Source organism: Acanthochromis polyacanthus, chromosome 9 (assembly GCF_021347895.1).
Source record: "Acanthochromis polyacanthus isolate Apoly-LR-REF ecotype Palm Island chromosome 9, KAUST_Apoly_ChrSc, whole genome shotgun sequence".
In the NCBI taxonomy this organism is placed as follows: Eukaryota; Metazoa; Chordata; class Actinopteri; family Pomacentridae; genus Acanthochromis; species Acanthochromis polyacanthus.
Genome location: NC_067121.1, coordinates 13,941,781 through 13,959,130, shown reverse-complemented (window position 1 = coordinate 13,959,130; position 17,350 = coordinate 13,941,781). Strand labels below are relative to the sequence as shown.

At 41.0% G+C, this 17,350-nt stretch overlaps 1 protein-coding gene across 1 annotated transcript in view; it reads right to left on the bottom strand.

Annotated features, from left to right (window-relative positions):
• The window catches only part of exoc3 (exocyst complex component 3), a 35,588-nt gene extending 20,763 nt beyond the window's left edge, over window positions 1-14,825 (bottom strand). The window contains 7 exon segments of the mRNA XM_051953666.1: window positions 7,238-7,354; window positions 7,539-7,717; window positions 8,313-8,525; window positions 10,012-10,184; window positions 12,183-12,402; window positions 13,784-13,931; window positions 14,693-14,825. Coding sequence (XP_051809626.1) covers window positions 7,238-7,354; window positions 7,539-7,717; window positions 8,313-8,525; window positions 10,012-10,184; window positions 12,183-12,402; window positions 13,784-13,931; window positions 14,693-14,790 — 1,148 coding nt within the window. The 5' untranslated portion in view covers window positions 14,791-14,825.
• Between the last annotated feature and the right edge of the window lie 2,525 nt (window positions 14,826-17,350).

The following is a 17,350-nucleotide window of genomic DNA, read 5'->3' as shown; positions in this document are numbered from 1 at the left end:
GTGGGGGTGCGTGGCTGCGGCGGAGACGGCGAAGACGGCCCGATAGTGTATATACCCCCCCCTCCTGTTTACCGGTGACTGGGCGCAACAAACTGACTTGCCTAGGGAGTCAATAAGGCTAGAACCACCACTGCTCAGTTGTAAATTGTAAGTGCACAGTTTCTCTTTGTAAATGTCATAATGAACCTTGAGTTTTGATTTTCGCCATCTGCGTTCAGCTTTCCTACACTCTCTTTTGCCATTTCTCCATGGAGATTTTTTCTTACCAGAGATAACTTTCACCTTAGTTGGAGCAATGGCATCCATAATGTTTACAATTTTAGCATTAAAACTACCTATCAGCTCATCGACTGAACCCCGAGACAGAGCTGGTGTAGAAGAAAAAGTCTGGTTAAATATTTCAGCGGTGTTTTCAGTAATACACCGTTTTTTGGTTACCTCCGTGAAAGTTGCTGACTGCACCGAGACAGTGCTCTCAAAGAAAAGACAGGAATGATCAGAAAGACCCACGTCAGACACTGTAACATTGGAAATACTCAGACCCTTGGAGATAAGTAGGTATAACGCATGCCCTTTGTCATGTGTGGCCTCTGTTACATGCTGAACCAGCCCAAAGTTGTCAAGAGTGTTACACAGATCCATAGGCGTCAGTTTAGGGGGGGACGGTGGGGATGTCCCCCCCCCACTTTTTGTCAGGGGTCATTTTGTCTCCAACACATTCAAATTCTTCACATGTAAGCCGTTGTAAACCCAGTTATTTTCAGCAGTATAGAAAATTCCGACGCTCCTGAACGCATCATCCGCACTCGGCCGAGAGTTGCACAGACATGCAGCACACCTTCGTGAGGTTAAAAAAAAAAAACGCGCAGATGCTAAATTTGCGCCCGTGCCAAGTGGAAGCTCCGACCAGAGGCGTGCAGGGGCAGAATTTCGGCCCAGGAGAATTAGTACTATAACGGCCCACAGACCCCTCTACCTGCATGTACTGATAGCTCAACAGGTTGAGCCTCCGCCTTTGGTGCGGTGGTTGTGAGTTCGAGCCCAGCTTGTGGCATTTTGCCGCCATTCTTCGACATTTTCTCAAAGTGCTGTGGTCTCCATCCCCCCCACTTTTAAAAACAAACTGACGCCCTTGCACAGATCTATAGTCCCTCTGTTCTGAGGATTGTCAATATGGATGTTAAAGTCGCCAGCAATAATTACACAGTTAAAATCAATGCAGATCATAGACAGCAGTCCACTAAAATCATCAAAAAAGTTTGCATAGTATTTAGGAGGCCTGTAAACATTAAGTAGCACAACTCGAGATGAGGACTTCAGTTGAAGGGCTACGTACTACGCCTCTCTCTGAGTCTCTTGTTGTCCTTGATCTGTTGGATGAGGGGCAGGAGGCGATGATGTAGTTGAGGCCTCTCTCTGGGTCCCTTGTTGTCCTTGATCTGTTGGATGAGGGGCAGGAGGTGGCGATGTATTTGAGGCCTCTCTCTGGGTCCCTTGTTGTCCTTGATCTGTTGGATGAGGGGCAGCAGGTGGTGACGTAGTTGGGGCCTCTTCCTGGGTTCCTTGTTGTCCTTGGTCAGTCCTTATCTCCAGCAGTAACAGTTCTTCTCCAGCATGCTGTGCAATCTGTTGTTTTGAATGTCCTTGGCTTTTATCTCTGACCGTGGCTGGTGTCTGACGCACGGAGTAGAAAATGTTTGAGCAAGGTAGCAGCAGTCCTGATCTGTTAAGGAAGATTCCATTTGCCTTAAAGAGGTGCCTGCGTTCCCAAAAGATGCTGAAATTGTCAATAAAGTTAACTGATTGAGCAGCACATGTAGCTTTGAGTCATCTGTTTAGCAGCATCAGCCTGCTAAATTTCTCATCTCCTCTCCGGACTGTAGGTAGTGGACCGCTCACATAAACAACAGGTTTCAGACCTCTGACTCTGTTCAGCAGATCCATGAAATCCTGTTTCAGCACTTCTGAGTGCTGCTTCTCTACATTGAGGGCTCCCGTATGTATGACAAGGGATTTAGCTGTGGGATGCTCAGCAGTGATCCTCATAATTTTCTTAGAAATGTCAGACACCGTTAAAGCACAACACTTTGGGGTTTTTTTGCTACAAAAGTGCTTTAAATCATTCATAGCTCTGTCACTCACTATCAGAGTTTGAGGCCCAGTAGTAAGCTCTTTCCTCAACCTTTTTGGCTCAGCAGTTAGCTCATTCTGCAGCCTTTTAGTCCCATACCTTAGTCTTCTTTCAGGAGATGAACTCTTTTGGGGGGGTGTCAGAATCTTGTTGCAGTACAGCAAACCTGTTCTCCAACTGAACCTCTGTTTCTTGGTTTTGTTTACTCTTATTCCTGGTTGTAGCCACTGTCCAGGGCTCTTTACTTCTCTGTATTGGTGTGGAGGAGATATTGCTGTGGGATGGCAGAGCCGGCCAACCAGTTTCATCACTAATCTCTGTGTGTTGGATTTTGCCTGTAGCCTGTCTTTCCATATCAGCTGTATTCATATCTGAGGTATGCTTTGGCTTTGCTCCAAGAAAGTTCCAGGGAGTACTGATGACTGATATGCGGCTGTTTCGACAGGCCTCCTCGTCCTTGGCGGTGGTGCTAATTAGCTGTCTGTTAGCCTTCTCTTGTCCACTGCTTTGAATCACCGGTAGAGTGGTCTCGTAGCAGCAGAAGACCACACCGAATGCCATTCCTGTCAGCTAAAAACAGGAAACTGAGGCTACAATTCACACAGGATCACCAAAATTGGACAATAGCAGATTGGAAAAATGTTGCCTGGTCTGATGAGCCTCGATTTCAGCTGCGACACTCAGGCAGAAGGGTTACAATCTGGTGCAAACAACATGAAAGCATGGATCCATCCATCAGCGGTTCAGGCTGGTGGTGGTGATGTAATGGTGTCAGGATATTATCTTGGCCCCTTAGTACCTACTGAGCACCTTTAGAACCGAGCGTAGTGCATATTAATTTTTGATTGGCTGTAGATTTGAAACCAGATAAGACAGATCGATCATTCTTTTTGCATATAAAATCTGGGGAGTTACACTAACATTTCACACACTCACCAGGTCTCAGGGCGCTTTTTCATTGTAGTGCTGGGTTTGTAAAAATACACAAAGCGCACAAAACAAAACTCGATATAAACTAGACCTTGGGTATTTGGAGGACTTCCTACATTGAAATAAATGTGATCACGTTGTGGCCACGACCTGTCACACGTTGGATGAAGAGTCCAGCCCCTCGTCTGGCCCGGATTCCGTTAACAGCGTGGATGAAGCCGACCTTATCAAAGGAATTGATAATTCCAGTCACATGATGAGCTACACGATGAAGCTATGGGAAAGAGTAGTTGAAGCTAGACTAAGGGCAGAGGTGAACATCTGTGAGCAGCAGTATGGTTTCATGCCAAGAAAGAGTACAACAGATGCAATATTTGCTTTGAGGATGTTGATAGAGAAGTACAGAGAAGGTCAGAAGGAGCTGCATTGTGTCTTTGTAGATCTGGAGAAAGCTTATGACAGGGTGCCCAGAGAGGAACTGTGGTTTTGTACAGCCATGGCAATAAGTTTGGACACAAGTACCATGATGCTTGTGAATCTTAGAAAATACCACAAAATTGTCACTTACAATACAGTACACAACTCCTGAGAACTATATTAAGTTTCATATTTAAAAAAACATCAAAAGAGTTTGGTGTCATTTTGTTATTCTTACCAAATTCGGTTGTGAAAGTACTGCATTTTTTTTGTTATTTTCTTCTAATATTATGTTTTGGGAACAAAGTTGTTCTAATTGTTGGAATTTATTGATAATATTATATCCCTTGTTGATTTGTTGACTAATTAAAGTGGTGCTGTCAAAAATATTAGTTATGTTCTGTAATAGACATCAAAACAGACATAGTAAGTCATACTGTGTCCAAACTTATGGCCATGGCTGTATGAGGAAGTCTGGAGTGGCAGAGAAGTATGTTAGAGTGGTGCAGGACATGTATGAGGACTGTAAGACAGTGGTGAGGTGTGCTGTAGGAGTAACAGAGGAGTTCAAGGTGGAGGAGGGACTACATCAGGGATCAGCTCTGAGCCCCTTCTTGTTTGCTATGGTGATGGACAGGATGACAGACGAGGTTAGACAGGAGTCCATGGACTATGATGTTTGCAGATGACATTGTGATATGTAGTGAGAGCAGGGAGCAGGTGGAGGAGAAGCTAGAGGCGTGGAGGTTTGCTCTGGAAACGAGAGGAATGAAGGTTAGCCGCAGCAAGACGGAGTATCTGTGTGAATGAGAGGGACACAAGTGGAAGAGTGAGGTTACAGGAGAAGAGATCAAGAAGGTGGAGGATTTTAAGTACTTAGGGTCAACAATCCAGAGCAATGGAGAGTGTGGAAAAGAGGTGAAGAAGCGTGTACAGGCAGGCTGGAACGCCTGGAGAAAAGTGTCGGGTGTGATGTGTGATAGAAGTGTTTCAGCTAAAATGAAAGGTTTACAAAACTGTGGTGAGACCAGCCATGTTGTTTGGTCTGGAGACAGTGTCCCTGAGAAAACGACAGGAGGCAGAGCTGGAGGTAGCAGAACTGAAGATGCTGAGGTTCTCTCTGGGAGTGACCAGGATGGATATGATCAGGAATGAGTACATCAGAGGGACAGCACATGTTAGAGGCTTTGGAGATAAAGTCAGAGAGGCCAGACTGAGATGGTTCGGACAGAGAGAGTGAATATATTGGTAGAAGGATGCTGAGTTTCCCACTGCCAGGCAGGAGGCCTAGAGGAAGACCAAAGAGGAGGTTTATGGATGTGGTTAAAGAGGACATGAAGGTAGTTGGTGTGAGAGAAGAGGATGCAGAAGACAGGGTTAGATGGAGGCAATTGATTCGCTGTGGCGACCCCTGAAGGGAAAAGCCGAAAGGAAAAGAAGAAGAAGAAGATGTACCGTATTTTCACGACCAAAAGGCGCACTGTACCAAAAGGCGCAGTCTCAGTTATGTGTGCCATTACTGTATTTAACACACACATAAGGCGCACCTGATTATATGTCGAGGGTTTTATATACAATCCACGCCCACACTTCCCCCTTTAACGTTCTCATGGTGTCCTCTACTACGTCGGCCTTACAACAACAACACACACACAAGCATACAAGTGTGCGTATTTAAAAATAGAGCGGGAGCAAAACTGAGTTTGGTTGTGCTTTATTTAAGTATTGATTACAAAGTACTAACATTTTTTTAATCATCAATAGGCGCGGGCATGGTAAAACACAGATAAAACAAGCACACAAGTGTGCGTATTTAAAAATAGAGCGGGAGCAAAACTGAGTTTGGTATTCACATTTTTTTTTTACCGGTAATCATCATCAATCAAACCCATGGAAGTCCTCATCCTCTGTTTCTGAATTGAACCGCTGGGCTAAACCTCCATCAAACATGCCAGGTTCACTTTCTTCACTGTCAGAGTCACTTTCCGTGCCGTGCGGCGCCTCGGAAATGATGCCGGCTTTTGCGAAAGTTCGAACAACAGTGCCAGCAGACACGTTAGCCCAAGCATCTACAATCCATTGGCAAATTGTGGCGTAACTCGCCCGGCGCTGCCTTCCACTCTTAGTGAAACTGTGGTCTCCATCGGTCATCCATCGCTCCCACGCCGCTCACAGCCTTACTTTGAACGGCCGGTTCACACCGATGTCCAGCGGTTGGAGTTCCTTTGTCAGGCCTCCCGGAATGACAGCAAGCTCAGAGTTCATTTGCTTCACTTGTTTTTTTCACATCGGCTGTGAGATGGGCACGCATAGAGTCACAGATCAACAGCGATGGTGATGCGTGGAAAAAAACACCTGGTCTACGTCCGCCTTACAACAACAACAACACACACAGGACGCACTGCACCATAGGGCGCGCCGCACAATTTGAAGAAAATCTAAGACTTTTATGTGCGCCTTATAGTCGTGAAAATACGGTAAGTCTGTATTCATGAGAAGATGTTTGTTTTGAGTTGGAGAAAAGTAAACAAACTAAAATCTAACGTCGCCGAAAGCATTCAACGCAAAATATGCATCATTATTACAAGTCATGTGCTGCGCACATCTAACGTACTACGTAACTCTTTCTGCGTGCAGTGTTTACAATTTTGGGAAGGAGGAGGAGGAGGAATAGGAGAGAATGAAGGTCTCCTGATCTCCTGGTACCCTAGCGAGAGGCAGAGGGAGAGGAAGGGGCCCAGCTCCAGCCATAGAATGTGCATTTGAAAATGTACTTTCTATGGTCTGACCATGGTTTTGTACATAAAATGTGTGTGTTGGTAAGTATCTGGCACACTTAGAAATTTGACTGCATCAATGTAAATAATCTGTTTTGATGTTAATGTTGTCTCTTTGCAAATTTTACACTGTTGTTAATTTTCTTTTTTTTTTCCAGGTTACAAAATTGACCATATCTCAAAAAGCAAGTGATGTACAGACTCCAAATAAATTTCCCGTGGTACCAAAGGATATTGTGCAACTTTTTTACATTTACAAATTTGAGGAATACAGTTTCTTTATTTTGAAATTTAAGTGTAAAAACAAAAATGATTTGCATTTTTTTAAGGTTTATTGCATTTTGAAGAATTTTTGTAGTAGTTAAGACATAAGTCAATTCATATTATTAAAACCTGAGATATAAGGATTATTTTTATTTAAACCAAATAAAAATACTTCAAAAAATGGCACTACAGCATCTATAAATGTAAAAATATGTCCTGGCGGACTTGCACAACGGTGGGTCTTAAAGGGTTAAACTCCATAGCCTACCTGAGTATTGTTGCTATCCATGTCTATCAATTTATGACCACAGTGGATAATTTTCTAATGACTGCTTCCAGCAGCATAATGCACCATGTCGCAAAACTCAAATCATCTCAAACTGGTTTCTTGAGCATGACAATGAGTTCACTGTACTCCAATGGCCTCCACAGTCACCAGATCACAATCCAACAGAGCATCTTTGGGATGTGATGGAACAGGAGATTGGCATCATGGATGTGCAGCCAACAAATCTGCAGCAATGCGTGATGCCATCATGTTAATATGGACCAAAATCTCTCAGGAATGTTTCCAACACCTTGTTGAAAGTATGTCACCAAGAATTAAGGCAGTTCTGAAGGCAAAAGGAGGTCCGACCTTTTACTAGTAAGGTGTACCTAATAAAGTGGCCAGTGAGTGTATATGTACAGAACTTGCCAGTGTCTTTTGTCTGTGTACCTTTTATATGTGTTGAGGACCCAGGTGAGCAGGGACACGATCTCATTAGCCTCCAAGTCCTCAGAGGCCAGTTCTTTGACACGAGTGGACACAGCATTGTGGTACAGACAGAAAAATCTGAAATACCATAGATATACATGTAAGCAAACGCTTTCCTGAATGAATTACATAATACTGGACAAATGCATAAATAATACTTTGACCTTTTGAAGTTTTTCATTAGTAGTGCAAATGAAAATGACCTGATTCTAATGTGATTTGTGTGTATCTATCCAGACCCATTTCATTTACTATCTGTTACCTGTCAAAAGTGTTGTAGTGTGGAGGAAAGCACTGGACCATGAGGTTCTTGACAACAATGAGGTCATCCAGAACGTATTTCCTTGTTATTTCTAGAAGACGAACCAGCCACATTTTATCTGTCTCTCTTGTTACTGCCTGGGTGCCTTCAATGCGAGTGCTGACTGTACCCTCCAACACCTGCATGGGAAATAAATCAAAGATTTCAGGAAAAGCTCAGTGGCTTAGTGGCTTATCCAGTCATCCAGAATCAGTCCAAAGTATCTTATTCCTGACAGTAAACATTAGTTTTAATTAGTGTATGGCTTCATATGATCTTCTTATTTGGAGGCAGATAATTTCAAACTACAGTAATTGTAAAACCAAACATATAACACTCATTTGGACTTAGGAAAAAGTCTGAAAATTTCTTCTGGAAAACTAATAAGAATTGTATGAATAAAAGGAAAGGAAAAACCAAGTAAGAAGGTGTGTAAAATTCAATGGATTAGATGGGTTGAGTTGGTAAGAAGAATCAAAGAGGAAGAACACAATACTTTCCTGAAGAGACAATGTCAGGTGAATCAGAACCAGTGACTGATGATAATGAAGAGCCAGATGAAGAAAAACAAGAGTCCTTGAAGTAGGAACTATGCATCTTTTGATCAATAGATAGATTACAAACACCTCTGTAACAATCTCAAAGAGCATGAAGAAATATTTGAATTTCTAATTGTCCAAAATAATATTCATTACAATTTTGAGTATTTCTCCGATTGTCCATCAGTTTTCTGACCTCAAACATCTTGTCCTTCCACCGTTTGGGTCGCCCTGGTGGAATGAACCCCGTCTGTTTCTTTCGGTCAACCATACGCCGATCGATCTTCTCTTCCCGCTCAATGATGCGAACTACGGACACCAGCATGGTTGGGTCACGACGAACCGTTACCATCGACCTCTGCAGTACCATCCATAACTGTTTGGCCAGCTCATCTGATAACCCCTGAACCTGGAGAAAAACGGAGACAGATTGAAACCCACTTTGACTCGTTCACTACAGAGATCTTTAGTTCAAGACATCAGCAAAAACATATAACATATGAGTAGTGATACAACTCATTGTTATACAACAAGGTTCATCGTTTGCATATACACGGCTTATTGTTTAAAAACTGAATTAACTTCTTGTATTTTCTTTGTTGAGAGGGTGCTTTTCACCATAGTCTACAATACGAGGTCTTCCATCTACAAGGAGAACTCACGGCAATTTACTAACAGTGACCTAAACCTTGTCACCACACGTCATGCTAGACCAGGGGTCGGCAACCTCTTTCATTCCTCTGTTGCGGCTCCCTGTAGCTTTGGAAAATAAATAATCAGCAGACTATTTAAATTTTTTATTTTTATTTTAGATTGTTAATTTTAAAAAATGTAATTCTGAATTTGAAGATTATGGTGATCTTGTAACATCAAAATAAAACGTTTTAAATTTTCGTCTGTCAAAATATGCATCCCAGCCGTCAATCTCCGACACTCGTGGCCTGCGGGTATTCATTTGGAGTCCTGTTGATCTTCAGATTCCAGTGTTTCCTCCACATTCATTCAGCAGTGGCGGGCCACCATTCCTAAATCCTAGCCGTCGCTCCTTCAAATTTCTTTCTTTTTCCTCTTTCTTTTATTGTCGCAAATATACCACCGCCGCACGTCTCCGCCTTCACAGCAGAGTCCTGCATTGTGTCGGGTACTCGTGAGTACTAAGGTAAACTACAGATAATTGTCTTGCTCAGTATCTACACTTTGATATGTCAGGTTAATACGATGTTACTCGCGAGAGCACGGCTTGATGTCACGTACAGCATTCAGGCAGCAGGTCAGAGAGTCAGAGGAGTGTTGTCTTGGAAAACAGGGCAGTGACTTACCGGAGAAAAGTTATTAGCTTAAGATAAATAGATAAATAGATTTTACAAGTTAAATAGACATTCGCAAAATATTGATTTCCAGCTAACATTACATAACATATGAGGTCCAGGAGTAAAAATTACATTAACCAAGTAAGATAAATATTAGTGGTAGGACACAATTAAAAAATGAATCTATCTAATTAGAGGCTTTGTAATTAATTAATCACGACTGATTAACAAGGGCATAGAGGTAAAAAAGTGATTATGCAGTGTTGTCTTCATTTTTAATGGCACAAGGATTTTGCGGCTCCCGGTGTTTTGTTTTCTGTGGGAAACGGGTCGAAATAGCTCTTTGAGTGTTAAAGTTTGTCGACCCCTGTGCTAGACAAATTAAACATGATGATGTCTAAACTTAGGTTTATGAAAATGGTATGAACATGCTTAGTTATCATGCATTGTTTGCATGTATGCACACAACTTGAGTATTTCTCTGATCTCATATCAGTCTTCTGACCTGAAACATCCCAACCGATGTTGATTTGGGATCTTCAGATCTGTCAGTCTGAAGTTAAAACACACCATCACTGAACTTACATCTTCAAAGTAGATGGAGATGAGGTTCATGTCACTGGTGTTCTTGCTGTCCATACGGTACTGCTCATACATGAGATCATCCCGTGAACATTCCAGCTCCATCAATTTCCTGTGGGCCTGCAACAGCTCTGCCTGCTCAATCAGCTGCTGTGTCTCTGCCACGATCTCTGGTACTGGACATCAAGCAAAGGGACGAAGACACATAGTATTAAGAACAAAAGAACACAAAGGCAAACATTTCTATGTTAACAGTTAGTGGTGCAACAGATCATCGTTAATCCGTGATCAGTACGGATCGCTCGCCACGGTTCGGAATGCACGTGGTCCGCGGATTGGTTGATGAAAAAAAGTTGTACGTGGTCACGTGGAGAGCGTATGTTTAATCCACACTAGATGAGTGCAGCGGCAGTCATGGCTAGCAGAGGAGCAGAGGAACTTCAAAAAGTTTCTGCGTCATTTAAGTTGCCCGTATGGGAGCATTCTGGCTTCCCTGTAAAATACAGTGATGAAGGAAGAAAGGTGGTGGACAAAACTATAACGGTGTGTAGGCACTGTGGCACGAGAAAGCCGTATGAGAGTGGAAATACATTGAGCATGGCCACACATATGAAGCGACATCACTTGGATGTGTCAGTGACAGGAGCCAAGACAAAGGCTGCTCAACAACCACTTATCACCATGGCATTTAAACAGTTGATCCGAAAACTGATCCGATCCGTGACTCAAAATCGTGAAACAATCTAAACCGTGAGTTTTTTTACTCATGGTTCGGATCGGTTTTAACAGTACAGGTGATTCTCTTTTTTTTTTTTTACCGGACAATGCTCAAAGTGAAAAATATCTATACTCCATACTCAGTACATATAAACTGAAAGATTTCAAGACTTTATTAGTTTTTAACTTTAGTGATAATGTCTTACAGCTCATGAAACCCTATAAAAATCAATCTCAGACTATTAGAATATTGCAAAGAGGGCCACAGAAATGTCAATAAAGGACTCCTAGACATTCCCACACAATCCCAAGAAGAGCTCCAATAACCTAATTAACTAAAACACCTGCAAAGTGCTTTTAATTTCTCAGTCTGGTTTATATACACAATCACATACAAGGGGAAGACAATCACTGATGTTTTGAGGTAATAGGATATAAGTGTTAAATTGCTATTATCAAGTTACTCTGAATATCCAGCAATGTCAGAAGCATCTTACCTAGACTAAGAAGAGAAAGACTGGAGTGCTGCCGAGTAGTACAAAGTCCTCTTTTCAGATGAAAGTAAATTTTGCATTCCTTTTGGAAATCAAGCTCCAAGACTCCAGGACCTAGGGTCTGAGGTAAGAGTGCGGAGCCATAGGATCAAAGCTGCTTGAAGTCCAGTGTGAAGTATCCACTGTCATGATGACCTGAGTGCCACGTCATCTACTGGTGTTGGTCCACTATGTACAATCAAGTTTAAAATCAGTGCAGCCATCTACCAGCAGATTTCGGAGCACTACAGAGCTTTCTAAAGATACAGATTTTGTCTTCTATGAAGACTTAAAATCCTCAGAAATGGTTCATGGACCATGGCATTACAGTGCTAGATTGGCCAGCCAACTCACCAGATCTGAACCTCATAGAAAATCTGTGGTTTGTTGTCAAAAGGAGTATTGGACACACAGAAGCTGTAAGCCATTATCATTCAAGTTAAAACAAATAAATGCCTGCAAAATTTCAGCGTATGTGTACCAAGTATAGAATATATATATTTTCCCTTTGAGCAATACCTGCTGAAAAACATTGAACATTGTCAACCTTATTATAACAATATGAGAAACACCTGTATATTGTCTGTAATGGAGGACATGCATCTTTCAGTTAAGGTTCTTCTGTCTTCAGGGCAGAACTTTTATCTCTTCTTTCAGGCAGCAACAGTAATTACATCCTGAACATTGTGCAACCTTTCTTAGGACACTTCACAGGTTTATCTATTGTAGGCTCCATCACACACCTAATTGCTGTATCCTGCTATGTCTCAGATTCTCCTGCTGTCAGCCCTGGTAAACCAACACATCACTACCAGTGTGCCAAAGCATGAATGTCACCACAGAACCAGATTTAAAACTCTAGCATACCATAAAATACAGAGAGATTTACATTGCGCGCACACTCGTAATTTAAAATAAACTTACCAGAGAAAATGTTTTTTAGATTTTCCACAGCAGAGGCCAGCTGACTGTGTTGAACTACAGCATCCTTGACATCTTTTAGGCTCTCTATGGTGTTAATGCTCTGCCTCCAGTCTTTACTCACGTCAACCAGTGAGCTCTGGATGTCTTTGACATCCAGCAGGGCACTGTGCAGCTGAGTTAGTCCAGTGCGGACACCATCCAGCTGGGACTGGATGGCTGCCTGAAGGATATCAGTGATTATAGAGAAATGAATTAATGAATTATTATTAATAATTATTATTGCTATTATTAATGAATTAATGTGAATTACTAAAGTGCTTCGCATGCTTTCTTACTGATTATGATTATGTACATATTAATTAACGTGGATCCTCATTGGCTTCTGCCATCACGGTTGCTAGTCTACAATCTCAAAATCAAACAGTATTATTTTCTTTACAAACAGAAGCAAACTATATAAGGTAAAAAAACAAACAAACAATAAGATACATTAGTGAAATAAAAAAGTTAGCTGAATTTAAGGCTAGAAAAGAACAGTCAAAAAGTAATGATGGCATTTATACTGTGGTAATAAGCAATATCACATTAAAAAAAATCTAATTTTGCACAGGAAAAAATTAGATGAAAATGAAATATGGCACACTGCATTCACTATGTTGTACATGAAAGTGAAATATTGCGAATGAAATCAAAATGTTACACATGAGAATGAAATGTTAAATTTGATTATGGAATATTATAACACAGGGGTATAAGAGGTCCAGCCAGAGAAAATGTATTAAAGCAAAGGTCCAGAACATCATAATGTCTAACTTGAATTAATATATGTTAATGTAGCCTAACTATTGTATAAAACATCTGCATGTAATCAGTAACTGAATGTCAAATATATATTTTTAAAAAACATCAGTATTATTCAAAAACACCTTGACAATATTTATTGTTACTCAACATTTAATTATACAGATATATAAGACTATAGATGTGGATAATGTTCTTCGCTCATTAAGTAAAAGAAGGGCTGCATTTAAAAATAAGAGAAAATAAATAAATATAGCTTTTGAAAAACTGTGTATCCTAAAATAAAGTTCTAGCTGCAGTTTTTCCCCTTTTTTCTTTAAATGTCTCACATCTTGAGTAAATAGTCTCAACCAAGTGTACAAGATAGAAATCCCAACAAATTGTAACAAATTGTTAGCAGGAATTTTTAAACTCATAAGCTGCACTGGATTCCAAGAGTACAACCCCTGCTAATGTACCACTATCAAGGTCTCTGTACTAATTGTCTGTCAGATGAATAAAACCTGTGTTGGTGGAATGTCTAGGTTAGCAACATGCTGAGGTGTAGTAAGAGATTCATGTAGAAACAATGATAAATTAGCTCAAAATTAATACTTTCCAGAATTCTGTTTAACACTGGGATTAGACTAATGGGTCTACTACGTGTCCTATTAAAGGTAGCAAATGCTGCTTGACCTCGACCTTGATATTTCTAAATTACCTGAACATTTTGTTGACAAGACAGCAGTTGCAGGATTTAACGATTATAGTGAATAAATAACTAGGGTGTAACTTTATTGTACTGTATGCAAACACATTACCTTCAGCCTAGCTTCCACAGAGGCCTTTTTACGAGCTTCTCTTCTTCTGTACTGTTCCACTTTATCCAGTTGGTCTGATCTCTGCAGCATCCCTGCCACACGCTGCACCGCAGTTGCAACTGCCTCCCGATTCGTCTCCTCCATAGCGCTGCTCAAACGTTCAAAGTAGCAGTGTCGTCAAAAGGATTTATGCAAACAATAAGAAGCTACAAAAGAAAAATGGACATTCACAGGTGTCATTATTTGACACAAAAAATAACAGGGTGTGTACGAAACATGCTCACCCAGTCGACTGTAAGATTCTGTATTTTTATGAGCCAAAACAATAGCAAGTGAATTGGAGCGCCACAGCAGCCAGCTTCACGGCAACTCAAAGCAAGAGCATCTCTCAAGTGGAGCACACACCACTGAGGTTGCATCTATTTCAGCTTTAAATGGTTTATGATTGAAATAATGAAGATGTCTAATTCCTGTGAACAATTATCCGCAGGAATCTCATTTCTTCACGGCAAGAATTGGACACTGTTCAGTTATCGGACATTGTTAAATGGCTTCATTAGCTCCAATGTAGCACCGTAACGGCAGCACAATGAAATAAAGGCTAGCGAGTTCAAGGTTACTCAGTGTTTATTTAACTAGCAGATTGACCATTGTCATATTTAAAAGTGTCAAATAAAAAAATAACAAACTATGTGACGCAATAACAATCTTTCTGCTCAATATACTTTATAGTTTAGCTAACAACAGACGGTAGAAGGCTCACACTACCTCAGTGCCCGTGGAACAATTCAGTTCAAGCTTGCCATCAAAACCCAGGAAATATGAATTTCTCAGGCACTTAAGAAACACAAGAGGGGATACAAACATATCAAACATAAGATTGAATATTTTAATTCCAAACGGACTTACATTGCTGTGCTTGCACTTTCTCCTCCTCCTTCTTCTTCTTCCTCTGACGCTATCGCTTCTTTTTCTTCTTGGTTCATTGGCGGTTGGTAAACCAGCATAAAGGTGCATTACTGCCGTCTACTGTACTGGAGTGTGGGAGAGAAGACTGACAAAAGAAAGATAGGAAAATACAGAACAAAAGCAAAAACAAACGGGGAAAAACAGATTTTCTCAGGCTACGTTTATACGAGGACCATCTTAACAGAAAACGCAAAAGTGGCGTCTTGTCATTTCACGTTTAGACGAGCGGTTTTGAAGGAAATCTGCGTATATACGGTGACTCTATAGTGTGTGGAATTCGATTGGATATGCATGCCAGGCAGCTGGGTGGCGCTGTGATAAAACTCCGCCATGTCTACGCTCATGCGTACTATCTCCCTTTTCGGATCTACGCCGCGGTAAATGAATGGAATCTGTACAGATTCTGCACGTTTGTTGGTACGACTCCTGTAGTGTACATAGAGCTGCCAGAATTGCTTGAAGGTACGAAGGATGGAAATAATCACACATCTTTGTTTACTTCCTTGTACCGGCAGGTGTCGTGCCAAAGTAGTTACCCCCGACAGAAAATGTATCCCCTGCCGCGGGAGCGCGCATGCATTCGGAAGGGTGGAGTTATAATTCCGTGTTTAGATATCAGCGTAGTTTATTAATAAAACAAAACTTGGATTGTTACGATCATGATTTGATTGTCAAACATGTTTGGTAATGCAGCATGTGACATTTCTGTCTAAATAAATGCTTTTGCTATACATGGCGTGTTGCTCAGTTAATAGTATTCATCGCGCTGCCTAACAATGTCTTTTCCTTCTCCCTTTTGTAATAAAGTGTAATGTTGCTACTCGATCACCCTGCTAACTAAACGTAGGCTCAATACCTTCTGGGTGGGAACTAGATTCAAACGCTCTGTAATTCAATCTTTAGAGCAATCTGTCCAAAGTCTGATACAGTAAAATCAACACCACTGTGAGCATTTTATCACACTGCCAGGCTCAATTCCACCAGGGTATCTTATCTTCAGATATTGGCGTTTGTTTGTTTGTTTTTTACTTTTGTTTTTAATTCCCCCTCTGTTGACCATCAGAACTTCAGAGCATTTATTCAGAAATTCTCAACACAGACAAATGACAATAAAGGAGGATCTACCAGAACATGTTATGAGGGGAATACAGATTATATCAACCTCATTGTCTGCACCTGCCAGAAAATGTATCCCCCCTCTATATTACTCAGGTGATGTGCTAACATCCTGTGGTTTATTCTGCAGACATTTCTCATCATGCTCAGCAAAACTTGTGAATTAGGACTAGTTTCTTTAATCACAGCTAAAGTTATAGGGGGATACAGATTATTTCAGCGTCAATGTCTGCACCTGCCAGAAAATGTATCCCCCTCTATATTACTCAGGTGATGTGCTAACATCCTGTGGTTTATTCTGCAGACATTTCTCATCATGCTCAGCAAAACTTGTGAATTAGGACTAGTTTCTTTAATCACAGCTAAAGTTATAGAGGGATACAGATTATTTCAGCGTCAATGTCTGCACCTGCCAGAAAATGTATCCCCCTCTATATTACTCAGGTGATGTGCTAACATCCTGTGGTTTATTCTGCAGACATTTCTCATCATGCTCAGCAAAACTTGTGAATTAGGACTAGTTTCTTTAATCACAGCTAAAGTTATAGGGGGATACAGATTATTTCAGCGTCAATGTCTGCACCTGCCAGAAAATGTATCCCCCTCTATATTACTCAGGTGATGTGCTAACATCCTGTGGTTTATTCTGCAGACATTTCTCATCATGCTCAGCAAAACTTGTGAATTAGGACTAGTTTCTTTAATCACAGCTAAAGTTATAGGGGGATACAGATTATTTCAGCGTCAATGTCTGCACCTGCCAGAAAATGTATCCCCTCTCTATAGGCTACAAAACACGAGAACACATAGGTAGAGTACACGTGATCACGTCATTCCTTCAATTAATTATGCAAATTATGCAAATTACACAAGGTCAGCCTTCGAAAAAAAAGAAGAATAAAAAGGTCAGCTTTCGGCATGTTGGGACAGGTCCAGTGTCAGTGTCGTTGGTATCAGCAGCCTTGATTTTGTTAAAGTCAGCTAGCAATGAATCCTACGGACTACAAACAAATTTTGGAATATAAAGTTAAAAATGAGTATCCTCCGGATTTCGCAAAAAGGGACAAATTTTTACTTCGACGGAAGTCTCATCTTTATGACATTGAAGGTAAGACCAATGACGTTACAACCATTTCGCAAATGTGACAGAATAAACATGTAACAAATACAATAGTCTATAACCATATCTGAAGTAGTTTTAGAAGGCTATGTCATGATTAAATGAGACGTGACTCTATGTCTCATAATATTTTTCGGGCTGACCCGCACATTCTGGGCTCCGCGTATTCGGGCTCAATTCACGACGAATATTCCATTACGTCCGACGGTGGTGGGGGAGCGGTTGTATGACGGACGGAGGAACGAACTGAATATTCGGATTATCGGATCTTCGGGTCCAGCCCTAAATATTTTACAAATAATATTTGAATCTTAAAGTTGTTGGTATGTTTTGGAAGATAACACCTATGTAATCTACGCGGT